The sequence below is a fragment of the Gorilla gorilla genome, chromosome 3 (genome assembly GCF_029281585.2).
Source record: "Gorilla gorilla gorilla isolate KB3781 chromosome 3, NHGRI_mGorGor1-v2.1_pri, whole genome shotgun sequence".
Taxonomy (NCBI): domain Eukaryota; kingdom Metazoa; phylum Chordata; class Mammalia; order Primates; family Hominidae; genus Gorilla; species Gorilla gorilla.
This window is the reverse complement of record NC_073227.2, coordinates 44,172,673-44,195,092: the sequence shown is the minus strand read 5'-3', so window position 1 is coordinate 44,195,092 and position 22,420 is coordinate 44,172,673. Positions and strand designations below refer to the sequence as shown.

Below are 22,420 nucleotides of genomic sequence, written 5' to 3'. Positions count from 1 at the left end.
AAACTCCTGAACACCTGTCAAGTGAGACTCTTAGGGTCTGGCCTCTGCCATGAACCTGCAATCTTGTTTCCCATTTCCCAACTTCACGTGTAATCTGATTCTCTGGGCAAATAGAGTTTTTGCAGTTTCACCTTTCTATGACTTCCCTCATACTGTTCTTTCCTGATATTATGGAAGGATTGTAGCTCTGAATGCATTTTTTGCTACTTTAGAAACATGGCTCCTAAATCATAAGGGATTATTTTATAGACATTTTTCTTTGCAGTTTTTTTTTATCACTTCAGTATGGTGGGGGGGGCTTACCTCCTTGAATGCTTCTAGTCTACTAAAGAGACAACCTGCTGATTATCATTTTGGACACATCTCCCCTTTCATTGGATTATAAGCTGCCTGAGAACAGGGGTGGATCTCCTAATCTATGCCAGTGATTATCTATGTACTGAATAATTATGCATTTTTTATTTATTCTCTTACGAAGATTCTTCTGGACATCTGAATACATTGTTTTGAAATTACTTCCAAACTCCCTTTGATTCGTATTTTGACTTTACCTTTTCTTATATTTTAGAAACTCACAATGAGTGTTCATTTAAAAATTGTGGCTTTTCATGATTTTTATCTAACTGTGCAGGACATACACTGTGACTCAGGATTTGAGGGCCCTGGAATTATATTTCACCTTTGACCAGGAATTGCTTTGGTCTCTGTTAACTTTCTTTTCCAGTGTCCATAAAGGATTCGTTTATGCTATTTGCTTCTGCCAGTTATGATTGGACTTTTCATTTGGTAATTCATTTTCAGAATACTCTGTCTTATCTAGCTCTCTAGGTGTCACTGTTTTAATGGTTACTCCTTGTGATTGTTTTTTGAAGCCAAATACATTGTCTTATTTTCTTTCATGTCACCCTCACACCCACCTAAGATTCTAATCATATGCTAAAGGAAAAATTTGAAATTAGTTTAATATATTCTTAAACTTTTAAATTAGTTTGACTAATAATTTGAGACTTACAGAAAAGTTCTAAGAATAGCTCAAATAATTCTCACATACATTTTACCCAGATGTATCAATTATTAGCATTTTACATTTGCTGTATTTTTCTTTCTGTGTATGTGTATATATATGCCTATGTATAATACACATACATATGTATCATATGTATGTATATACGGGTATGTATTTATTTATCTCACACTTTATATACACACTTAAAAGTAAGTGGCAGACATGATACCACTTTACCTTTAGTAATTCAGTATGCATTTCTTAAAAAGAAAGGCATTTATAAATAATGCCCTAAAGTAACAACAGAACAGTAATCCAGCTTCAGAAATTATCTAATATATACACTTTATCCATTATATCTAATATATAGACCTTAGTAGTCTTAATGTCTGTAGATCTAATCTATATTTTAGGTGATGTTCTGATTTAGCCTGCAGGTGGTAATGTGCTGACTTCAGTATAAGATGAATTTGAAATCTTCTGAACAAGCATTAAGAGCCCTGCAGATTCTGATCCTTCTTCCTTTGCATACCTACCATAAGCTGCAGTCTCACTTTTCATGCTACGTTTTTGTTTTCCTTTTAATACTCTACAGACATTTCATTCTTTGCAGCTTCAGAGTTGTTTTTCAGCAACCTCTTTACAGCTCTGCCTTCTCTGGTTATCAATGTCACAGTCATTTTTGTTTTGTACATTCCTTGCTACTAGATTGTAAATTCTTTGGAGAGCAGAGAATGTGACAACTTTATATCCCACGCAGCAATAACATATACTTTATGTGAAATAGGAAATTAATAAATTTATTTACTTGCATCCAGCCATTATTTAGAAGTATGTTTTTGTTTTTAAAATTGGATTCGTGATTAGCTCAATTTGTTATTTGTTTTGTTTCAAATTCTTAGAGACAAATAAAAAATGGTGTGTTTTGGAAGGAGGCTTCTTGAGTTACTATGAAAATGATAAGTCTACCACACCTAATGGCACCATTAATATCAATGAAGTTATCTGCCTGGCTATACACAAAGAGGACTTCTATTTAAATACTGGGTAGGTCTGTCATTACACAATTAGGAGGTAAAAGGTATTTTCAGATAATTATAACAAGTAATGAGAGTTTTGTTATCATTTTAGTTCTTTAGTTGCTTCTAATAGAAGGATTGAATGGTTTTTGAAGCTTACTTATCTTGCACCTTCTGAAATTTCTTTTGGGAATTCACTACAAAGTAGGAAGACTAAAATATTTATAGTAGGTAATATGAAGTGCCAGAATCTTCGAATCAAATCTTATGTAATTTTTTTTTTTTTTTTTGAGATGGAGTCTCGCTCTATCACCCAGACTGGAGTGCAGTAGGCGATCTCGGCTCACTGCAACCTCCGCCTCCTGGGTTCAAGTGATTCTCCTGCCTCAGCCTCCCGAGTAACTGGGATTGCACGTGCTACCACACCCAGCTAATTTTTGTATTTTTAGTAGAGATGGGGTTACACCGTATTGGCCAGGCTGGTCTCAAACTCCTGACCTCAAGTGATCCGCCCACCCCGACCTCGCAAAGTGCTGGGATTACAGGCGTGAGCCACCGTGCCTGGCCAAATCTTATGTAAATGTATAGCATATCACTTATGACCATTGTAGTAATTTAATTTTGTTATTTATTTAAAGTAGTGGACTAGTGGTAAAATTCATTTATTCGTTTAATGAGTATCATAATTAAAACAGGTAAGAAAGGAGAATATTCTATGACGATCTGTTCACATTAAAATAAACAATATTTAGTAGCATATTGAAATGCTAAATTTCTTAAAGAGCTGTTTGTTAATTTAATGGTCAGAAAAAAGTAACAATGAATAGATTAAGCATTATTTATGTAATATATTTGACTCACATGTACTATGGTTTAAATAAATCTCTGTCAGGACTTTAAAAGCCGGCCATCTAAGATCTTTGGTGTGAAAGTGTCTTATCATGTTTTTTGATGTAATTAATGAAAAACATTGATATTAAAATCTGAAAAAAGTTTTATAGGAGCATAGATTTTAAATAAGATTTTTATATGATAAAGGGAAGAGATTTGCAAAGCTGTTATTTACATAAAACTACATTGAACACCTTTATTATATGATGACTAGTTGAGATGACTTGTTTTATAGTAAATCTGATTTGATTTTTGATGTGAACAAAACTGATTATCAATTGACTTGTCTTTGTTTTAATAGTGCTTTTACTCTAAATGATTATTCAATGTAATATGACTTATGGAATGTTAAAATAAGTGGATTCTATATATTAAGTTACTAAGTAGTAAATGAAATATAAAAAAGAATACTAGTTTATGTCAGTATATTAATATGTTTAAAATATTCTTGATAACATTACTGATACAAGTAGCTATGCAGAGAGAAAGTATCTACAATGAGATGTGGTTAAAAAATAATTGTTGCCATAAAATTCTTGCTGAATTGCCTCAAATAGCACATTGGAGAGTATGACCTCAATAATGTAGGCACTGAAGATTTATATAGACATATTTTAGGAAGAGAGCTGGAAGAAGTGGTAGGGAGATTGGAGGAAGAGACTAATTGTTGGGAATTTAACTAGAGGAAGAGGGTGAACTGCTAAGATTAAATGACTGACTGGACAAGAGTTGATGTTAAGGGGAAGAACAAGTTACACTCAAGGGTTTTGAGTTTGTTGTGATGAGATTGATTGTGATGCTTCTAAATTAGGACGTGAAGGGGATACAACAGGCTTGGGGTGGAAAAGAGGAGAAAGGAAGATGACTTTAGCATAGGGTATTTTGAGATTTTTAGATAAGAATAGCACACATACTTAGCATGTGCTAAGAAATAAATGGAGTTGTGAATGAGGAACTCAAGACAGAATTCAGAGCATGGGATGTCGCTTTAATTTTATCTATAGTAAGAATAAGAAATTTGGGGTAAGTTGAGATGATGAAAGGAAAATTTATCTTTCTTAGGAAAACTGTAAGATTTAATGCTTGATGTGTTTGTGTTCTGGAGGGCACCTGCTGTGTGACTGGGACCATTTGAAGTTAGACCAGAAGAGGGTTAAAAACTGTTTGGGCAATGTTTGCTTTGAACAGTTCGTCAGAGTAAATCAAGAAGGAGTGGTGAGAGAGGGAAGAGGAGACCAAGGAGAGCCCTTTGCTACATCAGTCAACTGATGAGTGTCCAGGGCGTAAACAAAGTGATACAATAGAATGACTAAGTGATTATACAAAATATTCCTTTTGTCCAATCCAGTGTGTTCCATTTACCTCATTTGAATAAAATGCAAACCATTAACAGAATCTAATAGGATGATTTCACAGCAGTAGTTTATTTTAAAAGGAATTTAATTAAAAACATGACCTTTGTGTTATTCATTTTCTTAAGAGCTAAACATAACTGGTAGTATCTTTTTATTTGTGCATGTTTTAGGCCCATCTTTATCTTTGAGATCTACTTACCCTCAGAACGTGTGTTTTTATTTGGAGCTGAAACATCTCAAGCTCAAAGAAAATGGACAGAGGCAATAGCCAAGGTATTTAAATATTATGTTACTGCTCTAAATCCAGAGAAGATTGTGAACTGGGAGTCTGTGTTTGAGCTTCAGGGGTCCTTGAAAGTTTTATATAAGATTGTAGGAATAAAGTTCATACTTCATTAGATTTTCAAAAAAAGTAGTCAAAAGAGGTAGCTACCTTCTAGGAGCCTTAAGCAGGGAAGAAATTAAAGTAAGACTTGGAGAAATCATTCTTCAAATTAAGGCCATGTTTTTGATGGTTAGGATATTCTCAATATTGTAAAGTCATTTCTGTGTGAGTCTTATTATAGGTAGATATTTTATTCAAGGTATACACAAAGGAGAAAAGAGCAGATTCAGGAAAATATATAAATGGAGAAAAATGCTGAAGGTTGACATTTTGAAAAGTTCCACAAATCAGTTAAGAGAATGTCTTGCAGTTTCAACTCTATACATAGCAAGAAAAATGGTTTAAGATGCTGACATTTGAAAATGCATTATAGTTGTTCAGTTTTAAGACTGATAGCAAGTTTAGTTGTTTTGAATTTGGTGTTACCTTTGAATCTTTAAAATTGAAAAACTAACATAATTTGTCTACCTTCTCTCATATCAGTAGATAGGGAAGGGATTTCCTATTTTCACTGTCTTTATTACTTTTTTGTATTTGTTTTAACAGCATTTTGTTCCCTTATTTGCTGAAAACTTAACAGAAGCTGACTATGATTTGATTGGTCAACTCTTCTACAAAGACTGCCATGCCCTGGATCAGTGGAGAAAAGGCTGGTTTGCTATGGACAAATCCAGCTTGCATTTTTGCCTTCAAATGCAAGAAGTTCAGGGAGATAGAATGCACTTAAGAAGACTGCAAGAGCTAAGTAAGAGCTTTTTTCTTCCCTTATCTTTGGAACACTTTTCTTTGTTGCATACAATAATGATAGCCTTTAGTAAGATCTTGATGGCTTACTCCCAAACTTATGACTAAGCAGTATTAATATTTGTGTCTTCATGGGTGTTTATTGTAGTGTTTTAAAAAATAAATTTTTGCTTTTCATTCTCCCTTCAGCAATCAGCACAATGGTTCAAAATGGGGAAAAACTAGATGTTTTACTCTTGGTAGAAAAAGGGAGGTAAGTGCCTTTTTGCTTTTTATTCTTTATCTCAACAACTCTGGGCAGTGGGATTTTGTTTTTTGTTATTATCTTGAGGGAGAAAACAATATTTTAAAACCTGTTGAAATTTTCTGAATCATATAAATATACATATATAGTATATATTAGCTCTCTTTGGAAAGACTATACCAATGATATTTACATATTTTTATAATTTTTATGACAAACTTATTGTGATCAATTATTGTATAGTTTTCTATAGACCTAGATTCCTCTGTGACATTTGCATTTAAATATTTGGAAAGCAGTTTGGTAATTATAAATATATCTTCATTTTAAGAATATGATGGCTATAAATTATATTCTGAATTATCTATGCATGTGGGTCATGCATAGCTAAAACTTGATTTCTTGAATTTATTCAGTTTTTCAGTAACTATTAAGCATCTACTGTGCATCAGGGACTCTTAAAGGTATTGGTGATATCATGATGAGTAAACAGACAAGTCCCTACCATCATGAAACATGTATATTATTAGGGAAAACAATGTAAGCAGACAAAAATAATTATATGCTATTCTGTCCATCAATTTTAAATTCTACACAGAAAAATAAGCAATATAAAAATAGTCTGATGGGATAGTATCTGTGTTTGCTAGCTAAGAAAAGAGATCTTGAATGAAAGAGCTTCATAAAGCGAAAAAGTAAACTTTGCAGTAATCCAGATAGAGTATTTCAGGTGTAGGGCCAAGGGTGTTTGAAAACGCTAAGAGTGTGTTGTGCTTGGCATGTCCAAGTTCTGCAAGGAAGCTGTGGTGGCTGGGAATATTTGAATGAAAGAGAGAGTGGGAAGAAATGATTTCAGAGGTACCCACAACCTGATCATGTAGGGCCTTATCGGTCATGATGTGTGAATATTTGAAATTTAATCAAAATATGATGGGAAGCTGCTCAGTTTGAGAGCTGGGAAGTGGAATGGTCTGATTTATGTTTTTACAGGATTACTCTGACTCCAGATGAATAAGCTTCTGGGGGACAAAAGTGAAAGTGGGTGTTTAGTCAGGATGCTGGGCAGGAAAGCAGTGACTTACCTGAGAATAGGAGTGAGTGGATGTTTTGTGAAGTTAGAGGTGTCAGGATCTGCTGATGAATGAATAGATAAGTGTAAGAGTCAAGGATGATCCCAGAATTTTTGACCTGAGCAATTACTGAATTATGGTGCTGTTTTTTTGAGAGAACAAATACTTGGAGAATAGAGGTAGGATATTAGTAAGTTTAAGACAGTAGATCAAGAGTTTGGTTTTGGTAACTCGGAGATGTCTCTTTGGTGGCAAAGTGGATCTGGTGAGTAAGCAGTTGAATACGCATGTCTAAAATTAAGTGAAGAGGTTGTATCTGGAGATATAAATTTGGGAGTCACCACTGTGTTGACGCTATTTTGCCAAGGAACTGGAGAGGTTCACCTCGTAGAGAGTATAGATAGAAAAGAGAGTTGAAGACATAGCCGGAGGTCCCCCAATATGTAAAGGTCTAGAATAGGAGGATGATCACACAAAGAAGCCTAGGAAGGAGCATCCAGGGACATACCAGAGCAATAAGGAGGACAGTTTCTTTTATTTTTAATTTTGGATTCAAGGGGCACATATCTACATATGTGCAGGTTTGTTGCATGGATATATTGTGTAGTGCTAGGGTTTGGGATTCTATTGAGCCCATCACCCAAGTAGTGACCGTAGCACCCAATAGGTAGTTTTTCAGCCCTTGCCCCCTTCGGTCCCCACTTTTGGAGTCCTCAGTGTCTATTATTTCCATCTCTATTTCCATGTAACTCATTGTTTAACTCCCACTTATAAGTGAGTACATGCAGTTTTTGATTTTCTGTTTCTGTGTTAATTCACTTAGGATAAGGACCTTCAGCTGCATCCATGTTGCTGCAAAGGACTTGACTTCATTCCTATTTATGGTTGTGTAGTATTCCATGGTATATATGACGACATTTTCCTTAGCCCGTCAACCACTGATTGGCACTTGAGTTGATTCCATGTCTTTACTCTTGTGAATAGTGCTGTGATAAACATATGAGTTCAGGTGTCTTTTTGGTAGAACCATTTTTTTTCCTTTGGATAGATACCTAGTAGTGGGATTGCCGGATCAAATGGTAGTTCTATTTTTAGTTCTTTGGAAAATCTTCAGACTGCCTTTCTTCTTCAACAAATTGGTTTTTTTCCCCTTGGCTTCTTGTAATTTGCTTAAAAAAACTCTTAATTACACTGGTTCAGTATGGTTTGCTCTATAATAGTGCAAGATAATTTGTATTCTTACAATAAAGTAAGCTAGAGAAAAGAAAATGCTATTAAAATCATAAGAGAAAACATATTTACTATTCATTAAGTGGAAGTAGATCATCATGAAGGTATTCATCTGTGTCGTCTTTATATATGTAGGTTGAGGAGGAGGAGAGGTTGATCATGCTGTCTCGGGGGTGGCACAGGCAAAAGAAAAATCTGTGTATAAAGGGATCTGTGCAGTTCAATCTTATCTTGTTCAATGTTTAACTGCGATATAAAAATATAGCTAAATAAGCCTTCATTTGATTATTTTCATTGCTGTGACAAGGATAATGACTTTCAGTGGTTATCTGAACCTGCCTTTCCTTCAACTTCATGGAACGACATCAAGAGCTTTATACAGCGAGCATATTGCTGATTAGATATTTATGTCAGATTGTGTTTTTTAGCTTCTAGGCATAATTAGGACTTTGCATTTTTACTTATTTCTTAGATTATTATGGTTAATGATACTTTAGATTCTTATTTTTGGTACTAGATGATGATTTCACTATACTGTGAGAGTATTGTTAATTTTATGTCCGGAAATAATGAGGAATTATTAGGTATAGATAGGATTTGACACTAAAATACTAGCATAAATGCAGTTTTAAAATCATTTATTAATATTTATGGAATGCCTACTAACTGCTACTTCCGTGGCAGGAAAATAAATAAGGTAAACAATTCAAACTTGGTGTCTGACCCCTCAGAGCTTATGTTCTTAAACAAATAGACAAGTATCAGCTTAACAAATGTGTTTATCGTTTTCATTTTTTCAGGTTATTATAACCAACGTATTTTTGTACCCTTTTTTTTTAACCTATGGAGTATTTGGCCAATGATACATAGGTTTTAATTAAAATGTAGCAAACATGGATTAGAATGATTCAGTTTGATGTAATTCTATTTAGTGCTTACTGCATGCAGTCCACCCCCTCATAAATGGAAGATATGGAAGCCAGAGCACTAAATGTTTTATTATTTTGTACGTTTTGATCTTACCGCTGGGACTGCAGAAATCAGGAGATGAAATTCATTTGTAATATTATTTTTGAGTTCATGGAAAAGTAGAAAACTAATGAAATTCCAAAATAACGGTCACAGACAGTTAATAACGTTTTTGGTAATTGAAAGTTTTTGTCTACATGTGTTGCTAACAAGTTATGTTGAAAGTATTTTTATGAAAGTGAAGAGTAATAATAGGAGTGGGAGAAATGTGAGGATAAATATAACCAAGTTATTTTCTGTAAATCTCTTCGTATAGCTAATGTACCACCCCCACCATTTAAAAGCAATTATATTATCACATGCTTCTGTCTTTGGTTTACTTGCTTTTCCTTTTTACTCCAAATCAATAATCATCTGATAATAACAGTGATGACAATGGGGGAAGTTACCATGTGCCAAGCCCCATTTTAAGTACTTAAACAGCCTTCTTTTGCCTATATGGTATTGAGGAAAATAATTCATTTTGAAGTTAAAGTAAGGTCAATTTGTAACTTAAATATTTTTTTAAAAATCAAGTGTTCAATATTAATTTACCAATACCTTTGTAGAGATCTTTCTCAGGATATAAAGCAACAAGTGTTCTAGGAGTCTGGATAGACACTATAAGTTACTAGAATTCAAAATTGAAGCATTTATTAGAAAAATAAAAATGTTTACTAGAAAACATTTTTATAAAATTATTAGAAAACCTGTCCATAGAATTCCTACCTAATTGAAAATGGAGTAGAGAGAAGGGAGGTCCACAGTGTGCATTAAAGTAAAGAATCTGCACAATAGATGCCAAGAATGTGAGGTTATGAACCCTGATAGAACAAGAACAAAGACTATACATACGTGACAGGCACAGCACCCTGTATGGTGCAAAACAGAGTCTCATATCTACTTATTTATGTAGACACATAAACATATGTTTGTGTATTCTGTGACTACATAGACATCATATAGGAAATAGTGGAAAAAGGAGCAGGTTTGGGAGAGAGCCTGGGAGATAATGAGTTTAAGACATGTTGAGCATGAGATTCTTATAAGACATCTAAGAATAAATTGATGGGAGAAAGTTATTTTTTATGGATAAGATATTCATGAAAAGATTAACAGATTGGAGATACAGATTTTGGAGTTGACAGCGTAAAGAAGGAAGAAAGTGAAATTACTTAGGGTGATTCTGTGGAAAGAGAAAGGAAGAAGTCCTGTGTTGGAGCTTTGATGACTATACATCATTTTGGGTTAGGGGAATTTGTCAGGGAGAAGTAGCTGCTTGTTTCCTCAGAGAGTGAGGCCAGAAACTAAGAGAGAGTACAAAGTGTTACAAAGCCCAGGAAGAGGGTGTCTCAAAAAGGAAGGATCAGTTAAAAATGTCAAGTGCTGACAGAAGGACATGCCCAGTGAGAATACATACTCCATGAGATAAGTGATTTGGAGTCCATCTGGTGACTTGGGGGAGAGCAGAAGTGAACAGGCAGGTACTAGATCAGATTAAGAATGGAAATTGAGTAAACCAAGACAGCTGGTGAGGTCACTTTGTCAAAGATATCTGGAGGGAGGTTCATAGGATTAACGAGGTAAGGGATTTGACCCAGAAAGGGCATATATGTGCAGTTTGTTTTCAGATGGCTTGAACTTATACAAGTTTAAATTTTGATGGAAAAGAAACAGAAAATGGGAGAGATTGAAGGTCTAAGAGAGAGTACAAACAAGAGAGCAAGATCCCTCAACTGCAAAAGTAAGAAAAGAAGAATTGTTGGATGATTTTGGATGTTGATAGTTTTCTCCATGTGGTAGTGGGATGTTGAGAGAGATACCAGTCAATTTTCAATTGCTTTGTGAACTAGGAGATAAGAGTGATGATCCCTGAGCTTCTGGCATGGGTGATGCTATGAATGATAGTATCATTTGCCAAGATAGAGAATATGCACTTCTCTCCCAGTACTCAAACATAGCTAGTTAATTATAGCTGTGATTGTTGAAAAGCTGTTTCAGTACCATGCCAAAATGAGAAAATTTCATTGTACCACCCTTGTTTTCATCTCCCTTTTGATCTATTAGCCCTTTGGGAAATGATGACTGACAGCAATGGTAGATTCTGTTAGACTTGTCAGTGACAGATAAAATTGTGGCTTTTGGAAGTAACACAACTTCCAATTATTTATACTGTTGGCCTATAGAGATAGTGTGAATAATTGAAAGAAAGAGAAACCAACCAGCTATAAGCTTGAGCCTTATATTTTTGCTAGTAACAGCTTGAGCCAGAAATGTAAATCATACATAAGTTTAATGAATTAATTTCACATATTTTTCCTGTTCTTATCTACCTTTGATTAAAATGCTAAACTACATTAATGTTTCTTAAAGGCAAGGAGGAGAAAGAACCCCCTAAAGTGGAAATGTTCATAAATTGATAATTATCCCCTGTATATAGTCACTATTTAGATAGATATTTTAATCTTCATGGTCATTTTCTCATATGCATAGCATGAGTGTCTTTAGACAGAAAAATATTGCAATAATATTTTCCACACAACAGCATTTTTGCTCTAAAAAGCTCTAAACAGAAGGTGTTCCAGATGGTGTCGTTTTAATGTGTATTCCTTGTATACTTTAAAAATTATTTTGGAAAATAAAGCTTTCTTGATCACACTTAGGGGTTTCTGGCATGCTATTTGATGTTGTTATTGGGACTTAGATTCTGTGCTTTTCTTTTAGGCCTTAGTACTGTTTGTGCAAATTAAAAAAATCATATTGTCAAATATCTCTTGTTAGTGAATATTCTAGACCAGGAAGGCAGAAGGCATTTTCCTGGACGGTAGGAAATTGTATCATCACTTTGACTGAAATGTTCAAGAAATTACATCTTTTTCTCAAAATTTGAGAACTATTTTTGCACTTTAACCTACATCTTCTGCATATCTTTTTCTAAGAAATAAGTTACTGTGTTTACCATTTTCACATTCCATAGCTGCATGCCCATTGCCATAGACACTTATGCTTTTGTTGAAAGGTTGTTGGTTCTAATAAACACAGTGTGAATAAGTAAACTGTGTTATCAGAAACAGAAAAGACTAGTGTGTTTTTTTGTTTTAGATTCCTTGGTTGATATATAATAAAGCGTAATACACTTGATGTCTCCCAAGCTTGACTGCATTTTAGTTTTAGTTGCAAATTCTTCACATAAAGAAGCTTAACACTGGGGAATAAACACTTTATCAATATGTTTCACAACTATGGAACAGATTACTTTTCTCAGTTTGGGAGATTAGCACCCTAAGTTTAATATTCCTTATTTCCTATCACCTTATTCCATATGATCTTTTCTCCCCCTTGAATGTGTTTTATAGCAGCTAATATGTTAGCAATACTCCAGAGGCTGAATTATCCTAAAGTGGTTTTTAAATTGTGCATGTAATTGCAAATTAAACAGTAGCCTGTTGCCCACAATATAAGCTTGACTGCTTTTGTAACTTTCTGATGATTTAATTCTTAGAGATGGCTTAATCTGAATATTGCCAAGGCAAACAAGAGATTCTCTTCTCTCATCACTCCCACAGGTTTTTAAAAAAGAAAGAGACTATTACAAAACAAATATTAAGTGATTTTATGTTAAAGAAAATTATGATGAAGGGAATGTATGTCTATTAACAAAAGGTAGATTTTAAAACGTATATTATTTGCTTCAACAATTTTGTTTCAGTTAGTTCAAAGTACCTCTGTGTACCAGGAGATAAGCTTATAAAGAAATAAGTATGATATGATGGGGAAAAAATGGACAAAAGAATGAGCAAATCCCTCTAAGATGTGTGTGTGTGTGTGTGTGTGTGTGTGTGTGTGTGTGCGTGTGTATTGTTTTTGTTTTGTTTTTTAAAGAAAAGTATTTTTAACTGGATCTACAATCCAATGAAGGACTTTAGTAGGAAAAAATGAAGGGGGCCTGAGACACTAAGGTAGTCCAAGAGGTAGAAATGATAGGTTCAGAGAAATAGGATGGGCTAGAAACAACCTCAGTATGGGTTGGCCTTAACCTTGAGTGCTTGAGGAGGACGCATGTGACAATGGTCCTGGAAGGATAGATTGATACTCTATTAGTATTTTCTATTGAATTTAATTCATAACTTGCCTTATTCTGGAAAGGATTGCAGGGTAATTCCTGAGTATTTGGAAGTTAAACATGCTTCCAAATAAGCCATACTTCACAGTAGAAATCACAGGAAAAATTAGGAAATATTTGATCAATGATAATACAATCATAACATCAAATTTGTGTGATGGAGCTATAAAACTACAAGGAAGTTGAAAGCTTTAAATGCTTACACTAAATCAAATCCTCTTTGAAGCTTTAAATGCTTACACTAAAATCCATCCTCTAAACTTTTACCTTAAAAATCTAAAAAAGAGCAAATTAGACCCAAAGTGGTTCAGAGAATGAATTGATACAGACAGTAGAAAGAATGAATAAATGGAATATATTTTAAAAAAATCTGAGCCACAAATAGCTGGTCCTTTGAAATAATCAATTTATTTAATAAATTTTTTAACTTTTTTTGGAAAAGTTAAGAAAATTGATAAAACTCTAACTAGAAGATAGGACAGAAGATACAAATCACCAGTGTCATAAAACTGTGCATCAGTTTAATATTTAAAATATAAGAAAATATTATGACCAACTTCATACCAATGAATTTAACACATTGGATATAATAAAAAAATTCTCTCAAATGCAGGAATTAGGCAAACATTCCCACCACTTCTATTTAATATTGTGGGTTTAATATGATAAAGCAAGGAAATTAGAAAAAATCACAAGTATTGGAATTATAAGTTAAAAATTCAATTATAATTTGTTCTTTAAGCAACATGGTTAATAAAATGAAATCATACACTGGTACTATTCAAAATACACGTGTCTGATAAAGCACTCATATCCAAAACATGGACAGAATACATATAACTAGAAGACAAAAACCCAATAAAATAGCAAAAAATGATGAATAGAAATGTCTAAAAGAATGTCTATGAATAGCCAACAAGCACATCTAAAGTTAAGTACCAGAGAAATACAAATTAAAACCACAGTGAGATCACACTGAAAAAACTAAGTTTTTTAGAAAGTGGCAGTGCAAAGTGTTGGCAAGTATGGTGGGATTGTAAAATAGTACATTCATTTTGGGAAGCAGTTTAGCAGGTTTTTGTTTTTTAAAATAATACAGTTGGTTTACACTTAACTATACATCCCAACAAATGAGCTGCTAGGTATTTGCCCAAAACAAGTCATAATATATGTCCACAAAATGACTCCTATACAAATATTCAAATCATCTTTATTTATAATATAAAGTGAGGAGACCCCAAATGATTTTTAGTCAGTGAATGTGTAAACAGAGTATGGTATGTGTTCATATGTGAAGTACTGATTATCATTATAAAGGGACCTATATTAACAACAACCTGAATGAATCTTAAAAAACATTGTGCTGAGTAAAAGAAGCCAGACACAAAAGAGTAATACTGTGTAATTCCATTCCTATGAAGCTTTAGAGCTGGGAAACTAATGAATGGTGAGAGAAGGCAGATAAGTTCTTGCCTAAGATTGTGGGTGGGGAAAGGAATGCAATGCAAAGAGTTATGAGTGAACATCGTGAGTGATGGAAATGGTCTACATATTAATCATGGTGGTAGTTACACAAGTGTACACATTTGCAAAAATATTTCAAACCATACACTTAAAATGAGTTCATTAAAAATTCTAATGACCAAACATCACTCACAGAAATAACACAATTCATACTTTTCCAGAAGAAAACAAACCCAAAAGCTTATTTGGATGAGAAGTAGGGTCTTCTCTGTGAGGCTGCTTAGGAAGTATAAAGAAAAATGCACAGCATACCCTTCTAAAGCTATCTTCCAAAGTCCTATCCATTACATTTCCAACATGCCTAGGATGCTTTTCAAGGCAGAATGTAAGGGTACAGTCTTGAAGAAGAGAAATAGGTCTTCTGTTATGAGTGGCTTTAGTAGATCATCTTTCACGTCCATTCTAATAGTGTGACTGTAATAAATTGTTCAGGAAATTCTGTTTCATGAATCTTAGGTGTGATAGGACTAAGAAGAAAGGCAACAGAAATACACATCAGCATTTCACTTCTGGAATAAGTATTTTTGGACTTGAGGACCAGAGTTTTAAATTATGGAGATCTGATTCCTCAGGTAAAGGGAGGCTCATGAACTAGGCTAGTACTGAGTAGCTCAAATGTGCAATTCCTACCTAGTTCTGATACCTTAAACACGTTGTTTCTGGCTCTTAGTTTCCTAGTCATATATGGAAAAAAAAAACTTGGCAGAGATATTTCCAGTTATCTGGCTCAAAAGCTCAATGACAGTCTAAAATGGCATGTTTCAGATGGCTTTAAATATCTTTTCCTTCAAGGGATCAGTCAAAACTTCGGCTTATGTGATTTGTTTCTAATTACATTTTTAAAAACACAGACATGTATAAAGAAGGAAACAAAATGTCCATGAGTTTTCTACACAGAGTTAATTTAACATTTTAGGAAATGCAATTGGATTTATACATATGTGCGATTATGCATTCTCTGCTCATTGTACTAAGTTTATAATATATATCTCTGGATGTAGCTAAATCACTTAACCTTTCCCTCGTTTTTGGGATTTCAACTTATTTCCATTTTTGCAATGCTCGGCTAAATCCATGTGTTTGTGTGCATGTGCACATGTGCATGAGAGAGGAACAGAAATATATTGAAAGAAACAGATATTGTGCCTTCATTTCAAATCATGTACTTATGAAAGAGTCCTGTGGTTGGAACTAATTGTCAAAACTAATGCATACGTATTTTAAGATTCTTAGAACATATTTTCAAATTTATTTTTAGAGTATCTCATCAGCCTTTAAAATGCTATGCTCATCTTGTTATACTCCAATGATGAACATTAAACATTTTAGATCTTTGATAAATTGCCTTTGACACATCATTGATTTTACATATATACGTGTATATGTGTGTGTGTGTGCGCACGCGCGTGTATGTGTGTGTCCATTCTAATAGTGTGACTTTGTAATAAGTTGCTCAGGAAATTCTGTTTTGTGAATCTTAGGTGTGATAGGACTGAGATACACACACACACGCACACACACACACACACACACACACACACATATATATTTGATTCTTAGACTGGTTTGTGGTTACATCGGCTAATTCTTTCTGTGACTTACCTTTCCATGGCTGATGACCGTATTTCCGTGGAGGACTTACTATTTTATTTTTGTATAAATCCTTAGGATATTATCTTTTCCAGCCATATTTGTAGAGTATTTCATTTGCTTTTCAGTTTTGTTTAAAATCTTTATATGAGCATATTTATTTTTTATGTGGTCAAGTTTATTGATCTATTATTTGTGAAGGCACTTCTGGTTCTTGTCATAGACTAGGCTCAAATATGATTGTTTATGCTTCATGGTTATTATATTGCAGTTTTAATATAATTGTTTTTGTTAGTCCTAGGACTTGGTTTCTAAGGTCTTATTGAACTGTCTTGATTCATTATAGCCAATAAGAATTTTTCTTTATATGGCTTTGAAGTGCCCTTTGGAATTTATGCTTAGAAAATAGACAATTAGCATAACTAATTTCTCTGTAATTAGAGTTCATCAACATTACTTTTCAGATTGTCAGGATATAAGTAAGTGTTTCTTTGGAATTCGAATCCAGGAATGTGAATTTGATAACACTTGAAATCTCAAAGTCGTCCAGCATTTGTGTTGAAAATATCTTTTGATGCTTTATTCAGTGTCCACAAATTTTAGGTAAGCATCAGAGAGGAAAGTTAGTGCACCAATGCTATTAAATGTTAAACCATCTATTGCACTACATATATATTTTGGGATTCGCCCTTTGACAAGTTGAGAAAGTTCTACTCTTCACTAATTCACAAGGAGACAGCTCAACTCGTCATCAGTGGATTTTTTTCTGACTAGAAAGAAAATTTGAAGTTCGAAAATGTCACAGTTTATGGCAGAATTATACTCATATTGTAGGAGGGCCACTGCATTTTGGATTTCTTTCACTGCTTGCTAAAACACCCGTTGTAGTTGTTTATAAGCAAATAGTTACAAAGATTTTATGTCATATTTAAAACTGAATTATTAGATAAATTATGTAAAAGTTTTTTCTCTTTACCTAAACTTGTGAATATAGCAAGACATAATTTTGATTAAGTTCACATAATCAAGAGGTTTGATATTTCTCAAAAAATTATCTGAGTTATATGATTTCAGTTAGACAAATACATCCAGCAATAGAATACTTTTGAGCTAAAGATGATATAAGATCAATGAAAAGGCTGTAGCATGTCAGGTGTATTAGTGCAAATTTCAGAATTCTTCAAAAAGAAAATTACAACACCTGGAGGTCAGGACTGCTGTAGTGTTGTGGAAAATAGAAACAATAGATAAAGATGTCAAAAAGCAAGAGATGAGGATTACAAGCACCAGTATTAGTAAAACAGTAGTAGTTATAGCAAGTTCAGATGTTAGAAATGAGTGTGGTAAGGTGCAGGTATCTTTGTCTTCTTACAGGAGCATTTCAAGAAAGAAAACAAAGGAAAGAAAGGAAGTTTTTTGTTTCTCTTTTTATATTAGATACAGTGATTATCAGAAATGTGAAAGATTACATTCCTTTTTACCCACCCCTGGCCCCCAAAGCCCCAGAATTCATGCGGTTTATTCATGCCTCTTTGGGTTGAATATAAACTAGCCCTGTCAAGTCTGAAATCAAGATTATATCGTTTTACTTTGGTGTAAATGAACTTAAAATACATCAACAATTAGTTTATGTTTCAAAGCAAACTTTGTATCTAGTGATAGGTCTTTAAAACTGCTATGTATCCACTAAATGCCAGACACTATGCTAATGACCGGAGATACTGAAATACTTTCTTTGCTTGCCTGTGTAAAGGTTGGAGTTTCGTGGCTAAAACATTCAGATAGCTACAGAAGGTGATATGATGCAGGACAAAGCCACCATTGAAAGATTGAGAAGGAGTATCTGTGACATACTAAGCATAAGAGGGAGATCAGGAACAGTGTTAAGGAGTTTTACCTGGAGTATAATTTTGGGGGAAGGTTTGGAGTAGCCAGCCAAAGAGCAGGCAATATGTATTACAAAATCCAGGAGGTGTGTGTGTGTGTGTGTGTGTGTGTGTGTGTGTTTATGTTTCCTGAGTATCTTAAGTAAAGGAGAATGACAGATCAAGTTGCAGGTAAAAATATAGGCTAGATTATGAAGACTTTTTATCTTGAAAACTCGAGAACTGTAAGACAGTGATCTGGAAGTGATGTCATTAGCTTTGCGTTTTAGATCATTCTGGCAATAGTGACGAGTAGAGATTACAGGGGTTGAGAATTGGGAAAGGAATTCTGTAAGGAGGGGCTGTAGTGACCTGAAAGAACAACATGAAGATCTGAAATAAGGCAGTCTTGGAAAGGAGAGGAGACAGAGTGAATACATTGGGAAACTGTAGTCAACAGAATTTTGTGACTGAAGACATGTGGCAGTGGTTGGGTAAAGAGACTGATCTACACTTAATTAATCCTAAATTTCTCGTGGGGTACGTGGAAAATTTTTGGTGCCAGAAGCTTGGTATGGGAGAGCAAAAGCTTTGATATGCTTATTGCACATTAAGGTGAAGATGCTCAAATATAAATATTCTTTAGTAGTATAGTTTATACATTAGTCATTAATGTGACGTCTGTTGAGTGTTGTCCTAGGTGCTATTATTATATTTATTTTGCCAATGATGAAACTGAAGCAAAAATAAGGTTGACTTGTCTAAAGTTACAAAGGAAGTAAATGGCAGAGCTAAAATTTAAGTTCAAAAAGTCTGATTGTCATTCCCACTCTCAGGTGCTCTATTCTCCTGCTTTTCAGTCACATGGAGATCTGATTTATGAAAGTTACAGCCTGGAGATAGGGATTTGGAAGTAAACTAATTTCTGTGAAAAGATGAAACTACTGGCCTGAATGGCATGTCCCTGGAGAGTCCATGGAGTTTTTGTGTGTGCTGAGGTTATGACTTTGTCATTCACAAAGAGGAAGTGAGATTGGGAAAGAGACTAAGTGACTGGAATGATAGGAGGAAAATCCAGAAAGAATTATGCTATAAAATTCAAATTGAATGCTAGTTTTTTTCTCTTTTTAAGAAATAAAATCAACGATTCTAAAACCTTGAAAAACGTAACCAGAAATATCCGTTAGAAGTCACAGGTGATAGCCACAATGGTTTTAGTTTAGTTATTCAGAAAGAGAATAAAAGAGGCTAGGGAATGAAAAGAAGTGAGACCATAAATTCAGAGAGCTTCCTCAATGCTATGGAGTGATGTGACTATACAGGCAAAAGAGGGATTGAGTGGAAGCTCGTGGTGGATGAGATAAAAGAAGAGTTTGTCTTGCATGATTGTGTGGATTTTAGGGTAATCTGTCTTGGAGTAAGATTTTTTTTTAAAGAGCAAAATTATAATTTGAAATGCTTTTTAAACTTTACAGAACATTATACATCCATGGGCATACCAAGTTGGATTTCACAGTCTGGCATACTGCAATTGAAAAAGCAGCAGGTACAGATGGTAATGCTTTACAAGATCAGCAGCTCAGCAAAAATGACGTTCCCATTATAGTGAACAGCTGTATAGCATTTGTTACACAGTATGGTAAGTATCACTGAGTTTTTATTCAACCCTTAGAACTGATTGTATCGTTCTTACAGGTTTTTAGTGGTACCTCTATTGGACTGAATTAAAACCCTTTATATTTGTAAGTATCCTAGTGAAAAATAAAGGCAGATTTACTGTTCAGCTAATTACCATTCCTTCTCCCAATAAGACTCATTTAAACCATACATTTTTACCATTTTCTCCTTCCTTTATATGCATAAAATATTACATAACATTGAAATAATCTATAATATGTACATAAAAATAGTAGATTATATGTTTTATTCAAGTAAGAAAAAATAGTAGATTGAAGACTATCTTTCAGAGATTACAAGGCTAGATTAAAGCCTACAGTGACACAACACATCTAAGCATGTTTTTAGAAGTGATGAACTGTGGAACAATATGTCAAATAATTTACTTTCTTTGGCATACATAAAGTGTGCATGTAGTTTATATTCAGAAGCATAGCTATTAATTTTCACAATTTGCGCTCATTTTCAACAGATATTTCAATGAATCGTTTGCAAATAAAAAAATACATTGATCTGTACCATGGTCCAGCTTCATGTCAGTTTTATATGCTATGTTAGTATTTTAGATATGCCTGAAAGATATCCTCTGTTCTTCATGTTTATTTTCAAATGGTTATGAGTTCCTCAAATTCCTTTTGTTGCATATGTCTTTCAGACTGTAAATTTCTTGACCCTATTTTAAATGTAAAAATGTTAAAATGTTACCATGAGCCCTTTTAACCTGTAGATAAATGCCATTTATTTAGATTACAAATGTGGAAAAGAGGAAAATGATTTGATATTTTGGATTGTATTAAACATTTTTATTCTCCTAATATTAGAGGTGTCTTTGGGTGTTTTTAATTTGAAAAGAAGGTACAAATAGTGAGAGGGCTGCAGTAAAGCATTGTGTTATTAGTTCATTGCTTCTTTATCGAGTGCTTGTTGTATGCCAGTCACTGGTCTCACTCTTAGAAACACAGTGGTGGAAGTAAAAAGTTCAAGACAAAGCTATGAATCATATCTTCTAGTATGGGAAATTGATAATACACTGATATGTAACAAAATATCAGAACTAATGATATGGATAAAGAAAACACTTTTCAGAAATTAAACTTAGGCATATTTTAATCTCTTGTTCTAGGGAGAGTGTCATTTTAAGTATTTTTCTTACTTTGTATGTAATTCAAGTGCAATTATTCATGTCCAGATTCATTATGTTTTTGTTATATATCTACTGAAAATATATACATAAGGCCCACATATTTGGGCATTACTATAAAAGTTTCCTGCTGTGATAGTATGTTCATGTTTTTCTTATTAGCTATAATCATCTGTTTACTTAAAAACAGAGGAAGGAGAATGTTACCTTCATTTGTTACAGTCACTCAGTGTTAGTACATTTTGCAGCTATACATGAATCACATATACGTTATGTTTTAGCAGGAGCATAACCTTATTGGGAATCTTCATACCACGTTAGTTTCATAATGGCATAAGGCCTTTCTTAAGCAAGAAATAATTAAAATACCTTGACTAGCTCTGACGTGGCCAATTTAATGTTTTTCTAGGGAAATCAGAATTTTCCTTGTGTTTATTTGAGTTTAAAATAACTCAGCATTCGATTTTTTCAACTAAAACTCATATATTATAACAACTTTATACCTCTGTTACAAGATGCCTTCACTTGCATGTTAGAATAATAAAGCCAATGAAAGATTGTGTTTATATAAATAGTTATACACACACATATGTACACACATCTGTGTACATACATATATTCATATATATACACATATAGTCCTATATAACATATGATGTATATGTATTATATATAAATATATGTGTCATATATTTTTATATTATATATAGTTATACATATAATTGTGTTTGTATTATATATCTACTGAAAGTATATACATAATCACATATTGGGCACTACTATAAGAAGCTTCCTGCTATGATAGTATGTTTATATCATATATATATTTATATTCAGAACGTTGGGGAAACCTCAATGCTGCCAGCATGTATAGAAGAAAGATTTGACAGAAACTTAGAAAATACCCAGTGATTATAGGATGCAGATGGTTTCATTGTAGCAATTATTTTGAACCCCCTGACCTGTGGGTTAAAATCTCAAGACCAATTTTCTGTGCTCATTGTGTCATTGTGTCAAGGTTTGAACTTGACTGAGTTCATAGTATGACTTTTAGGGCTTTAATTTTTAGAAAGTAAATTACACTAGTTCTTGGGGAAAATTATTTCAGTTATATAAACAAAATTATGTTCAAATTATTTTTCAGTTAACTTACTTGAGTGCCAGCTATTAGAAATTCATTCAGCTAGGGATATACTGTCTCAGACACTTAGTCAGTATTGATTTTTGTAGAACTTGCTTATTCTTGCATTAAGCAGTCATTTATTGAATACGTGCTGAGTAGTTCTAGGCACTGTGTAACTGGTGGATATATACAGAGGTATGTCACAGAAAATAAGACATAATTTTTGCCTTCTAGGAGTTTGCAGATTTATGAATAAGAGACAAATACATGAGCAGTTACAAGTCAGTGTATAAAATTCTCTAGTAAAGAGGTTCAGGGGGAGCTACCGGTGTCCATGGTGTAGGGGTAAATTTCACCCAGAGAAGGCGTGGGAACAGAGAGCTTCATGGATAAAGCACAGTGCTTACCGTGAGCCCTAAGAGAAA

The 22,420-nt window shown here is 33.7% G+C and overlaps 1 protein-coding gene across 5 annotated transcripts in view; it reads left to right on the top strand.

Annotated features, from left to right (window-relative positions):
• Positions 1-22,420, top strand: part of ARAP2 (ArfGAP with RhoGAP domain, ankyrin repeat and PH domain 2) — a 190,402-nt gene that overhangs the window by 91,598 nt on the left and 76,384 nt on the right. For all 5 annotated transcript variants that reach the window (XM_055385843.2, XM_055385842.2, XM_019025871.3 and 2 more), the window contains exons 16-20: positions 1,909-2,053; positions 4,442-4,544; positions 5,203-5,401; positions 5,590-5,653; positions 19,530-19,693. In XM_055385843.2, coding sequence (XP_055241818.2) covers positions 1,909-2,053; positions 4,442-4,544; positions 5,203-5,401; positions 5,590-5,653; positions 19,530-19,693 — 675 coding nt within the window. The remainder of the gene's footprint in view (positions 1-1,908; positions 2,054-4,441; positions 4,545-5,202; positions 5,402-5,589; positions 5,654-19,529; positions 19,694-22,420) is intronic.